General features: G+C 65.3%; 1 protein-coding gene across 1 annotated transcript; it reads left to right on the top strand.

The window, feature by feature from the left end:
• The first annotated feature begins 3,370 nt into the window (after window positions 1-3,370).
• On the top strand, window positions 3,371-10,704 carry SLC2A6 (solute carrier family 2 member 6). The gene is made up of 10 exons (XM_080669379.1): window positions 3,371-3,531; window positions 3,991-4,153; window positions 5,002-5,208; window positions 5,737-5,836; window positions 6,377-6,588; window positions 6,971-7,123; window positions 8,040-8,148; window positions 8,533-8,718; window positions 8,924-9,069; window positions 9,962-10,704. Exons 1-10 carry the CDS (start codon window positions 3,440-3,442, stop codon window positions 10,115-10,117), a joined length of 1,524 nt encoding a protein of 507 aa, XP_080525505.1. The 5' UTR covers window positions 3,371-3,439; the 3' UTR covers window positions 10,118-10,704.
• The last annotated feature ends 217 nt before the right edge of the window (window positions 10,705-10,921 follow it).

Genomic DNA, 10,921 nt, shown 5'->3' with positions numbered 1-10,921 from the left:
CCTCCCCCACCCCTGTGGGGCTTGACAGGGGACCTCAGGCCGTGCCCCCCACCCAGCGGAGCTTGATGGGGGACCTCAAGGTGCACTTCTCATCCTGGTGCTGGGCTAGGGGACCTGAGGCTGCTCCCCCCGCCCCAGCGCCAGACCAGGGGACCTCAGGCCACACACCCCTGCCTGGCGGGGCTTGACAGGGGACTTCAGGCTGAGACCCCTACCCTGGCACCAGGCCAGGGGACCTCAGGCTGCACCCCCCTGCCTGGCGGGGCTTGACAGGGGACCTCAGGCCATGTCCCCCACCTGGCGGGGCTTGACAGGGGACCTCAAGGCATGCCCCCTGTCCCGGTCTGGGCTGGGGAACCTCAGGCCACGCCCCCTGTCCTGGCACTGGGCCAGGGAACCTGAGGCTACGTCCCCTGCCTGGCGGAGCTTGACAAGGGTGGGACTGGCTGGGTCTGGATCTTGCCCAATGGGAGCGGGGGGCGGCTGGTTCTGGGTCTCATGCGATTTTGAGGCACATGTGTGGTGCGCCCCAGACTCTGACAGGAGGAAGGTTTTTATATACATTTTACTAATTTTCATTTCTGACACTTCTATTATAGAGAAAGGGCAAATAGCAATATTAAATTATTTCCTCTAATTAATCCCCTTTTAATGTGCACGAATTTCATGCACCGGGCCACTAGTATATATATAAAAGGCTAAGGGTCTGTCCATTCGACTGGTAGCTATGACACACACTGACCACCAGGGGGCAGACACTCAACACAGGAGCTGCCATGACACACACTGGCCATTTACAGAGAAAGGGCACCGCAGACCTGGTGCCAACAAACCAACACTCAGCTTCCCCCAGATGGGACACAGGCCCCGCCACCACCCCGGAGCGACACCCCAACCTATCGCAGCCAACGCTGCCGAGACCCCGTGGCACAAAATGCGGCCCAAACACCAGCCCAGCCCTGCAACGGTGGCTGAGGGCACTGGGTAATGACATCACATAGCAACACCCAGCTTCCTCTCCCTAGCAACTAGCCTCCTCGGAGTTTCTTCAGCCCAGGAAGCCAACTTGCTTTACAGCCGGGTGCAAACATGTTAGTTTAACCAAATGTCTGTGAAGCGTTTTCCCGGGCCTCATCTCATTTGACCTTCACATTAGTCCTGGAGTAGGGAGACAGGAGACTCGGTAGAATCCTATTTTCTTTTCATTAGCAAGACGCAAATAGTGATAGTAAACTATTTCTTCTAATTCATTTCCTTTCAACGGGCACGAATCTGTGCACCGGGACACCAGTACAAATATATTTTTAAAAAATAACGCTCATACCAATGAATTGGGGGGGGGGGGGAGCCGGAAACAAGAGCCGGGCTCCATTGGTTCAGGGTTCGAGAGCAGCAGAATCTCATCCACAACGACAGAGCTCGGAGTCGGGGGCTCGGGAGTGGGGTAGGAAGGGGAGGGACAGTCAGACTCTCTGGGGTGGCCAGAAGCGTCTGGTTCCTGACAGGCAGTGGCCAGGGGCGCACACAGAGCTGCCGTTAGGGTGTGTTACATCGGAATTCTTTTTTTTTTTTTTTAAATATATTTTATTGATTTTTTACAGAGAGGAAGGGAGAGGGATAGAGAGCTAGAAACACTGATGAGAGAGAAACATCGATCAGCTGCCTCCCGCACACCCCCCACTGGGGATGTGCCCGCAACCAAGGTACATGCCCTTGACTGGAATCGAACCTGGGACCCCTCAGTCTGCAGGCTGACGCTCTATCCACTGAGCCAAACCAGTCAGGGCGACATCGGAATTCTTAAAGGCCCGTCACCAGGGTTTTGCAGCATTACCGGTCAGCCCCCGTTTCCTGGGCGTGCCTGGCCCAAAGTCCACATCCCGGGGGGTAAGAAAACGCTTGAAATACGACGCAAGGGGGTCACGCAGCTGTGTCCACGCAGGATGGGCGAAACTGCATGCAGGCCCGGGGGCGAGAGGCACTGAGATGCGAGCGGAGCAGGGCGAGGCGGCCGAGACGGGCTGTTTCCTCCAAGGCTGTGACTGTCTCTTTAATAATAAAAGGGGACTAGGACAAATGTCTTAAAGCATTCTTTTAGTAGTGAACACCTGGAAATAACCCAAATGCTCGACAACAATGGATCCATTTAAAATACATGTGGTGGCCCGTCCTCGGGGCAGGGTGGGCGGGATCCAGCCCTCTCTCTGAACAGTCCAGAGAGAGCCGGACCTGGGCATGGCAGCGTGTTTTGAGGTGGATGGTTTTCCGGGGAATTTGCATTTCTGCTCTGCGTTTGTTTAAAAGTTTCGTGTTAGCCAAAACCGGTTTGGCTCAGTGGATAGAGCCTCGGCCTGCGGACTGAAAGGTCCCGGGTTCGATTCCGGTCAAGGGCATGTACCTTGGTTGCAGGCACATCCTCAGTGGAAGGTGTGCAGGAGGCAGCTGATCAATGTTTCTCTCTCATTGATGTTTCTAGCTCTCTATCCCTCTCCCTTCCTCTCTGTAAAATATCAATAAAAAATATATTTTAAAAAAAAAATAAAAAAATAAAAAAAAATAAAAGTTTCGTGTTATTACCTGGCTGCTTCCCAAGAGCCCACACCATTTCTGCGAGCAGCCAAGACCAGAAACGGAGGCGACAGAAGGCTAAAATGGGGTGCTGGGGCCCCAGAGCGAGGGCACCCCCTCCTCCCTCTGCCTTCACCCCACAGAGCCTCGCTGTCAGCCTATTTCCCCGCGTGGCGGGAGGAAAGGGAGCCGCGCGGGACTCGTGGCGGCGTGGCAGGGAGGGCGCGGGGCGCAGGGCGGCGCTCCCGGGTCCCTGTGGAAGGAGCCGCGAGCTGGCGGTGTGACCTTGGCGAGCGGCTCCGCGTCTGAGCTTCAGCTTCCCGCAGCCGGAGCGAGCTGAGCTCGGGGGGGACGCAGTCTGCACCCCGGTGCTGGTGCCGGCCCGGACCCCAACATGGACGTGGAGGCGTCGGCGGGGGCTCTGCCTCCAGGCCCCGCACGAAGGTCGAGCCGCTTCCCCCGGGGGCGGGTTCCCATCCTCAGGGGCGCACGAAGCGCGGACCGCGCCCCGGGAAAGCCCGGCCGCCGCACCCTAGCGCTGCACCCCGCACCCCAGGCCGCGCCCGGGAAAGCCCGGCCGCCCTGGCCCAGCGCTGCACCCCGCACCCCAGGCCGCGCCCGGGAAAGCCCGGCCGCCCTGGCCCAGCGCTGCACCCCGCACCCCAGGCCGCGCCCGGGAAAGCCCGCCAGCGCACCGCATCCGAGCATCCTCACCCTCGCGGCCGCCCATTGGCCGGCGCCGGCTCTGCAGGGCCGCCCCGGAGCCAATCGCAGCCGGGGGCGGAGCTGCGGGATCGGCCGGATGCTCCCAGCAGCTGCGGCCAGACGCTGCCCGGCTCGTTGGCAGCGCAGGTGACAGCGGTGGCCGGCCATGCAGGAGCCCCTGCTCGGAGCCGAGGGCCCGGACTATGACACGTTCCCCGAGAAGCCGCCCCCGTCGCCCGGGGAGAGGACGCGGGTCGGGTGAGAGTTGCCGGGCAAGGCGGCTGCGGTGGGGGCTGGTTTCCGCCTTGGGCCTCCGCGGGGCCAGGTGTTTCCCCAGGTGGTCCTACCTAGGGAGCTGGTTGTGTGTCTCCCCTCCCCCACCCCGCCCTCCAGGGCCGGGCCCACCCCCCAACTGGCACAGACAGGGAGACAGGCCCAGAGAGGGCTAAGGGCTTGCCTGAGGTCACACAGCAAGCCTGGGGGGCCAAGCCAAGAGCAGAAACCAGACGTGGCTCAGCCACAGCCACGGGCCGTGGGGTCTTCCCTAGGGAGCTGGCATTCAGACCCTGGGAGGTGCCAGTCTGACGGGCCTGGACCAGCCCTCCCCAGCGCTGCCCTCTGCGTGGACACCCATTGTACGCAGCACAGGCAGCGGTTGGGAAGGGGGGACTCAAAGCCCCAACCTCTCTGCCCCTCCTCCCCCCGCACTGCCGCCAGCGCCCTGCAGAACAAGTGGGTGTTCCTGGCCACCTTCGCGGCCGTGCTGGGCAACTTCAGCTTTGGCTACGCCCTGGTCTACACGTCCCCCGTCATCCCGGCCCTGGAGCGCTCCTTGGATCCAAACCTGAGTCTGACCAAAACCCAGGCATCCTGGTTCGGGGTAAGGGCCGCACTTGGAGCTCGTAGGGGCGGGGCAGGGGGTGGAGGGACTCCCTGAGCTCTGTCCCCAGCTAGGGACCCCCCTAACACTCAGCCTTAGAGCCCCTCCAGGGCCCCGGTCACGCCTTTGCCACACACTCCAGGCTGGGGGTGGTGGGGAGTGAGGCCGAATGGTGCCTCTGAAATAAAAGGAGGAAGTGACAGACAATGGAGAAGGCGTGGGAAGGGCAGGTGGGGAGGCGGCCCTGAAGTCTCCACCCCGTGGGTTGAGGGTTCCCAGATTCCCCCCCCCCCCGCCCCCGACCTCGGAGCTGGGCTGTCACAGGGCAGACAACATGCTCCCTAAGACAGCGTACCCGCTGGGTACGGAGCCACCCGGTGCATGCTGGGCCCTTGCCCTGAGAGCTGATGGGCTCCAGGGCAGCCCTCTGAGGCGGCTGCCATCTCTCCCCATCATACAGCGGCAGAAGCGGCTCGGACAGGCTGAGCAGCGTGCCCGACTCCCTGGCTGGGTCCTACTCACTGCGCTTAGGGGGAACCCAAGAACCCCCGAGCCTTAAAATCCCGGGGGCTTCCGATCCAGAACCCTGCTGCCTGCTCCATTCCAGCCTTAGACATGTGCACGCCAGGCTGGACAGCCCCGCTGGGGCACGTGCCCCCTCCTCCCCAGAGCAGGACTCCCTGTGGGGGGCTCCCTAACGAACGGCCGTCCACGTGCTGCTTGCACACCTCTGGTGACGGGAGGCTCACTGCCCTTCAGGGCCTGAGTCCCGCAGAAGCAGCTGTCTCTGGGCGCCGATGGGGAGGGGGGTGCGGTGCCCAACCACACCTGCCCCGCTTTCTCTCCAGTCCGTGTTCACCTTGGGCGCCGCGGCCGGGGGCCTCAGCGCCATGGTCCTCAATGACCTGCTGGGCCGGAAGCTGAGCATCATGTTCTCCGCGGTGCCCTCGGTGGCCGGCTACGCGCTCATGGCGGGCGCCCGTGCCTTCTGGATGCTGCTGCTGGGGCGGACCCTGACGGGCTTCGCGGGAGGGCTCACGGCTGCCTGCATCCCGGTAAGGCCGGCCGGGCCCCAGGTCCCCTGGCAGCCCCTGAGCACCGTCAGACATAGGGCCCACCCACCGGTCAATGGGCGGGGGGGGGGCGGTGTTTGCAGCTCATTCAGGGCCCTCTGTCCCCGTGTCCCCAGCTCCCCCCACTCGGACTCCCCAAACTTCCTACCCTGTTTCCTGACAATCAGGCAAGTTACTCAATTGTAGAAAATCCACATTGAGCAACAGGGAGGAAAGGGAAGTCCCTGCCCTAGCCCCAAGTCTTACCCACAGCTCCCCACACACCCACCAGGGGCCGGGCCCGCCCAGCAGGGGAGCAGAGACCGGAGCCTCACTCCCCATGTCAGAGCTGAGTGCTTCTGCCCACCTGACAGTGTGGGAGACTGAGGCCCAAGGAAGGGCATGAGGTGGGTCCTGACCAGCACAAGAGACCCACCGGGAACCCCACTCCCCTCTTTGCAAGGATGGCCACCGTGGCCGCCTGGGCCAGGCCTGCGTCCTCACCCAGGCCGGGGTGGGGGGGTCTTGCAGGTGTACCTGTCTGAGATTGCTCCCCCCGGCGTCCGAGGGGCTCTGGGGGCCACGCCCCAGCTCATGGCCGTGTTCGGGTCGCTGTCTCTCTATGCCCTCGGTAAGACAGGCGCTCAGCACCTCCTTGTGCAGGATTGGGGGTGGGGGGGTGGGGGGAAGGGAAGCGATGTGCCCCCAAATGAGCTGCAGGCTGAGAGGAGAGACACCTGGCTTCCCGGCGCCCCGGCCACACCGCACAGTGTCCCCCAGGCCACTCCCTGCCCCTCTCTGGTCACGAGACGCCCCTACCCAGGCAGGGGGCGGGTCTGGGCCAGCAGTCTCAGTGGGGGATCCACACAGAAGGGGGATCAGGGCAGCTGGCTGAGGCGGGGAGGGGGAGAGGGGGAGGCCCGGGCTCTTGCTTGCTCAGGCCACCCCTCCATCACCCCGCTGTGGCCTTGAGACCCGCCAGGGCCCTGGGCCAGGGGCCAGGCCATCCCCGGGGCCCCTCCTGATCTAGAACACAGAGGCCTGGGCTGATGGGGTAGAACGCCCATAGGAGGTGGCGCTGGGACTAGCCTGGAGGGCGGTGAGGGTGCTCAGAGCCCAGGGGAGGGGCTCTGCGTCCAGCCGGACCCCAGCGCCTCCCTCCTCCCCCCAGGCCTCCTGCTGCCCTGGCGCTGGCTGGCCGTGGCCGGGGAGGGGCCCGTGGTCGTCATGATCCTGCTGCTCAGCTTCATGCCCAACTCACCGCGCTTCCTGCTGTCCCGGGGCCGGGACGCCGAGGCCCTGCGGGCGCTGGCCTGGCTGCGCGGGGCCCAGGCCGACATCCGCTGGGAGTTCCAGCAGATCCAGGACAACGTGCAGAGACAGGTGTGGGGGAGGGGAGGATGGCACCCCACCCCCCACCCACCTCTGGCACCCACAGCCGTGTGGCTGTGGCCTCTTTGAGCCTCACTGGCTTTTCCTGGAAACTGGGTTACCAGTGTTGCCGCCTCCGCCTGACCCGGAGCACATGCTCTGTGCGGGGCATGCTAGGGTCCCGGGAGAGCCTGCCACGCAGACGTCTGCCCTGACCCACCGCTGGTCCAGGAGCCGGGGGTCCGGGCAGGGGTCCCCCAGCCTGCCCCCTGGCCTGGGTTGTTTCCCGGAGGAGGGAAACAAGGAGCCCCCACCCAGCTCCACGCAGTCCCGGGCAGGCGGCACCCGCTGGAGGGGCTGGCCCTGCCCCCTGAGCATCGCCTTGTGTCTCCAGAGCAGCCGCATGTCATGGGCCGAGGCCCGGGACCCCCACATGTACCGCCCCGTCGCCATCGCCGTGCTCATGCGCTTCCTGCAGCAGCTGACAGGCATCACGCCCGTGCTGGTCTACCTGCAGCCCATCTTCACCAGCACCGCCGTCCTGCTGGTGAGCACCGGCCCAGCACCCCCACCTGGTGCCCCCTCACCCCCACCTGGTGCCCCCTCACCCCCACCTGGTGCCCCCTCACCCCCACCTGGCGCCCGCCCACCCCCACCTGGTGCCCCCTCACCCCCACCTGGCGTCTGCTCACCCCCACCTGGCGTCTGCTCACCCCCACCTGGCGCCTGCAGGTGCTGCATGTGGGCTCGCAAGCCGCAGTTTGCCGACCACTGCCCTAGCCGGTTTGGCTCAGTGGACAGAGCATCAGTGTGCGGACCAGAGGGTTCCGGGTTCGATTCCGGTTAAGGGCATGTACCTTAGTTGCAGGCTCCTCCCCGGCCCGGGGCCCTGCCCAGGGCTGCTACAGGAGGCAACCAATGTTTCTCTCTGTCTCTCACCCTCTCTCTTCCATTCTCCCTAAAAATCAATGGGAAAATATCCTCAGGTGAGGATTAACAAAAACAAACAAACAAAAAGTAAATGAATAAAGGTGATTAAATGTTTAGAAAAGAAAAGTGTCCCGATGACAGAGGAAAGCGTGTCAGAGCTGTGCAGACCTCTGGGGCACGGAGCGCAGGCTCACAGCGGCCGCCTCTAGCCTCGGGGCCACGTGCCCCGGCCTGGCCGCCTCTGCAGAAGGGAGATAACAGACGCCGGGCTTCACTGCCGCCTGGGCGCAGAGGGAGATGAGATCTGACGATGAGTGACAGCCAGTCCCGCCAGCATGGCCATGCCTGGGCCCTGCGCCCCTGCCCGAGAGGCCCCCAGGCCAGGTGGGGGACCAGAGAAAGGGCCTGGCACATAATAGGTGCTCACCGGCTCGATGCTCCCAGGAGCTGGGGCCGTGGCATGGCCCCTGAGTGCCTGGGGGCGGGGGAGGGGAAGCAGGAGGGTCCCTCACCCCGTGGCCTCCTCCCTGCAGCCCCCCCAGGATGACGCCGCCATTGTGGGCGCCGTGAGGCTGTTTGCGGTGATGATCGCGGCTCTCACCATGGACCGGGCTGGCCGCAAGGTCCTCCTCTTCGTCTCAGGTGAGCCCCCCGCCCCCCCCCCCCCCCCCGCCCGCAGCCACCAGGTCTTGTGCCGCTCAAGGTGGGAGCCGTGTGGCTGGGCTCCAGGGGCTTGGGCGGGACCTGCCCTGGTGGCCCCTGCCTCGCACCCCGGGCACAGGGCCTGGCACGCACCAGCTGCCCCTGAGGTCTGTTGGGCTCCTGTGAGCAAACAGCCCGCTGGCACAGCGTGTGGGTGTGGTGGACGCCCGGACACGGGGGGAGCTGCCAGTCCGGAAGGACCAGTCCCCGTGGGCTGTGATGGCGCCCGGAGGAGATGGGGCGGCAGGGGGGCTCTGTGGAAGGGGCGCCCTGGAGCTGCGGCTCAGAGGGTCCTGGTCCCGAGGGCCACGTGTCCGTCCACAGCCTCCATCATGTTTGCTGCCAACGTGACGCTGGGGCTGTACATCCACTTTGGCCCCAAGCCCGGGACCCCCAACAGCACCGTGAGCCTGGAGAGTGTGCCCGCGGGGGGCACAGAGCAGCCCCTGGCCACCCCCACCAGCTTCCTCACCCTGGTGCCCCTGCTGGCCACCATGCTCTTCATCACGGGTAGGTGTGGTGGTGGGGGCTGGGGGCTGCCGGCCCAGGAGGGAGGGCTGTCATGGGGGTGGGGGGGGGACGTGGCTGTGTTGTGGGCAGGGCACTGCTGTCCTGGGTTGTCGGGTGGCTGGAGAGGGGTCTCGGCAGCTCAGGGGAGGCGGAAGAGGATCCCCCGCCCCGTGGTGCCTGAGCTGCCCTCCTGCCCCCCGCACAGGCTACGCCATGGGCTGGGGGCCCATCACCTGGCTCCTCATGTCTGAGATCCTGCCGCTGCGGGCCCGCGGCGTGGCCTCGGGACTCTGCGTGCTGGTCAGCTGGCTGACCGCCTTCGCCCTCACCAAGTCCTTCCTGCTGGTGGTGGTGAGTGCCGGACGTGGGCCCTCCGGGGTTTCTCCACCGCGCCCTCTGAGAGCAGCACCCGCCCCTCCACACCGCGGCCCACGTGGCGGGGACAGCTAACAGACGGGACAGAGGACAGCGGGCTGGTGAGCTGTTCTGGAAAGTCAGCTGACCTCCGCCCGGAAGCCACACCCGCTCGCTCTGTCACCCTCCAGGGCCGCTGGGCCTGTCTGGGCAGTCTGGGTCTCAGCAATGTGCCCTCCTGGGCAGCCACACGTGGCATCCTACATGCCACACACAGGGCGCCCACCTGGCTCAACCCCCCCCATGGTTCCCAGCCTGGCAAGCCCTGATGCCAGTGGAATCTGAGCCCCAGTGCCCGGGCAGAGTCTGATGGGGCGCTCTGGCAGTGCTACTCAGGGCCAGGCAGGGCTGGGCCCAGAATGGGCGAGATGGTGGGAGGCGGGAGTGCCAGCCCCGGCAGAGGCATAGGTGGGCACGGGGCAGGGAGGGAGGCTGGGGCCCAGGAGCGCATGCGCACGCTCCCAGGCTGTGGTGGCAGGCTTCCTGCAGGCAGGGGCGTGAGCAGCTGAGACGAGTAAGAGCGGCACTGGGTGGGGAGAGGGTGCCTGGGCGAGGCTGAGGCCAGAGGGCCCGGGCAGGGCAGGCTGAGTGAGCCCCGGGCAGGAAGGACATCCCCGGCCCGCACAGAGGAAGGCTGGGTGCAGGCCTCTGTGGCCTCGAGTGCCCCCTAAGGCCCTAAAGCTCAGGCTGCGGGCAGGGGGGAGACCCAGGTCTCTGAGCAAAGAGCAGGTGGGGGCCCCCAAGGTGGCGAACGCTAGCAGGGCAGGAAGCTCACAAGGAGGTGGAGGACCCTCGGTGCCCGTGTGACCCGGCCCCTCTCCGCCCCCAGAACGCCTTCGGCCTGCAGGTGCCTTTCTTCTTCTTCGCCGCCATCTGCTTGCTGAACCTGGTGTTCACCGGCTGCTGCGTGCCTGAGACCAAGGGCCGCTCGCTGGAGCAGATCGAGTCCTTCTTCCGGACCGGGAGGAGGTCCTTCCTGCAGTAGGTCAGCGCCCGCCTGGCAGCCAGGCCTTCGTGCTGGCCGCCAACCTGAACCCCGAGTCCAGGAGGCAGCAGCAACCTGCCGCCAGCCGGAGACAGCACCGCCAGCAGCTCTGACCCGCAGGGCACGCCTCCTGGCACCAGACAGCCAGCAGCACGGCCGCCCTCGGCCCAGCACAGGCAGCCGTGGCCGCCCACACGTCGGCCAGGAGCAGAGGAGGCAGCTATGCGCCGCAGGGGAGCATGCACCCAGGGGAGCACCCGCCCAGGACTGGGGCCTCGGGCCACACTGGGCAACCTCAGGCCGAGTTGCTTACTCATGCACGGAGGCTGCGATGAGGACAGACTGCTGGAGACAGAGGAGTGGCTGCCACCCAGCTCCTAGGTCCTGGGGATGGAGGCGGAAATCTGCACCGGGCGGCTGGGGGACACCATGGGCAACGCTCCGGACTCCCACAAGCCAGGGCATTGGACCCAGCACCAACACTAACCCCACACCGTCCCGACGCCTGGAACCAAGGGCTCAGGAGTGCTCCTGTCTGCAAACCGTGTGCCCACTTAGAAAAATAAAGAAATTGAGCTGTGATCCTGAGCGGAAGGAGCTCTGGTGGGGGACCCCCCAACAGCCAGGTTAGACCACATTTTCAGCCAAAGTTGCCAGGGCCTGCGGTGGGCCCCCTGATGGCCGCCCCCACCTGTCCACAGTGAGGCAGAGGCGTGGGGTCGGCCCTGCCCGCCAGGCTCCCGCACTGCCAGCCGTGGGGCCTCGGGCAAGCAGCTGGCGGCACAGCCGGTCCGGATAAAGGGC

This window comes from Plecotus auritus (genome assembly GCF_963455305.1).
Source record: "Plecotus auritus genome assembly, chromosome: 5".
In the NCBI taxonomy this organism is placed as follows: domain Eukaryota; kingdom Metazoa; phylum Chordata; class Mammalia; order Chiroptera; family Vespertilionidae; genus Plecotus; species Plecotus auritus.
This window is presented reverse-complemented; position numbering and strand designations above follow the sequence as displayed.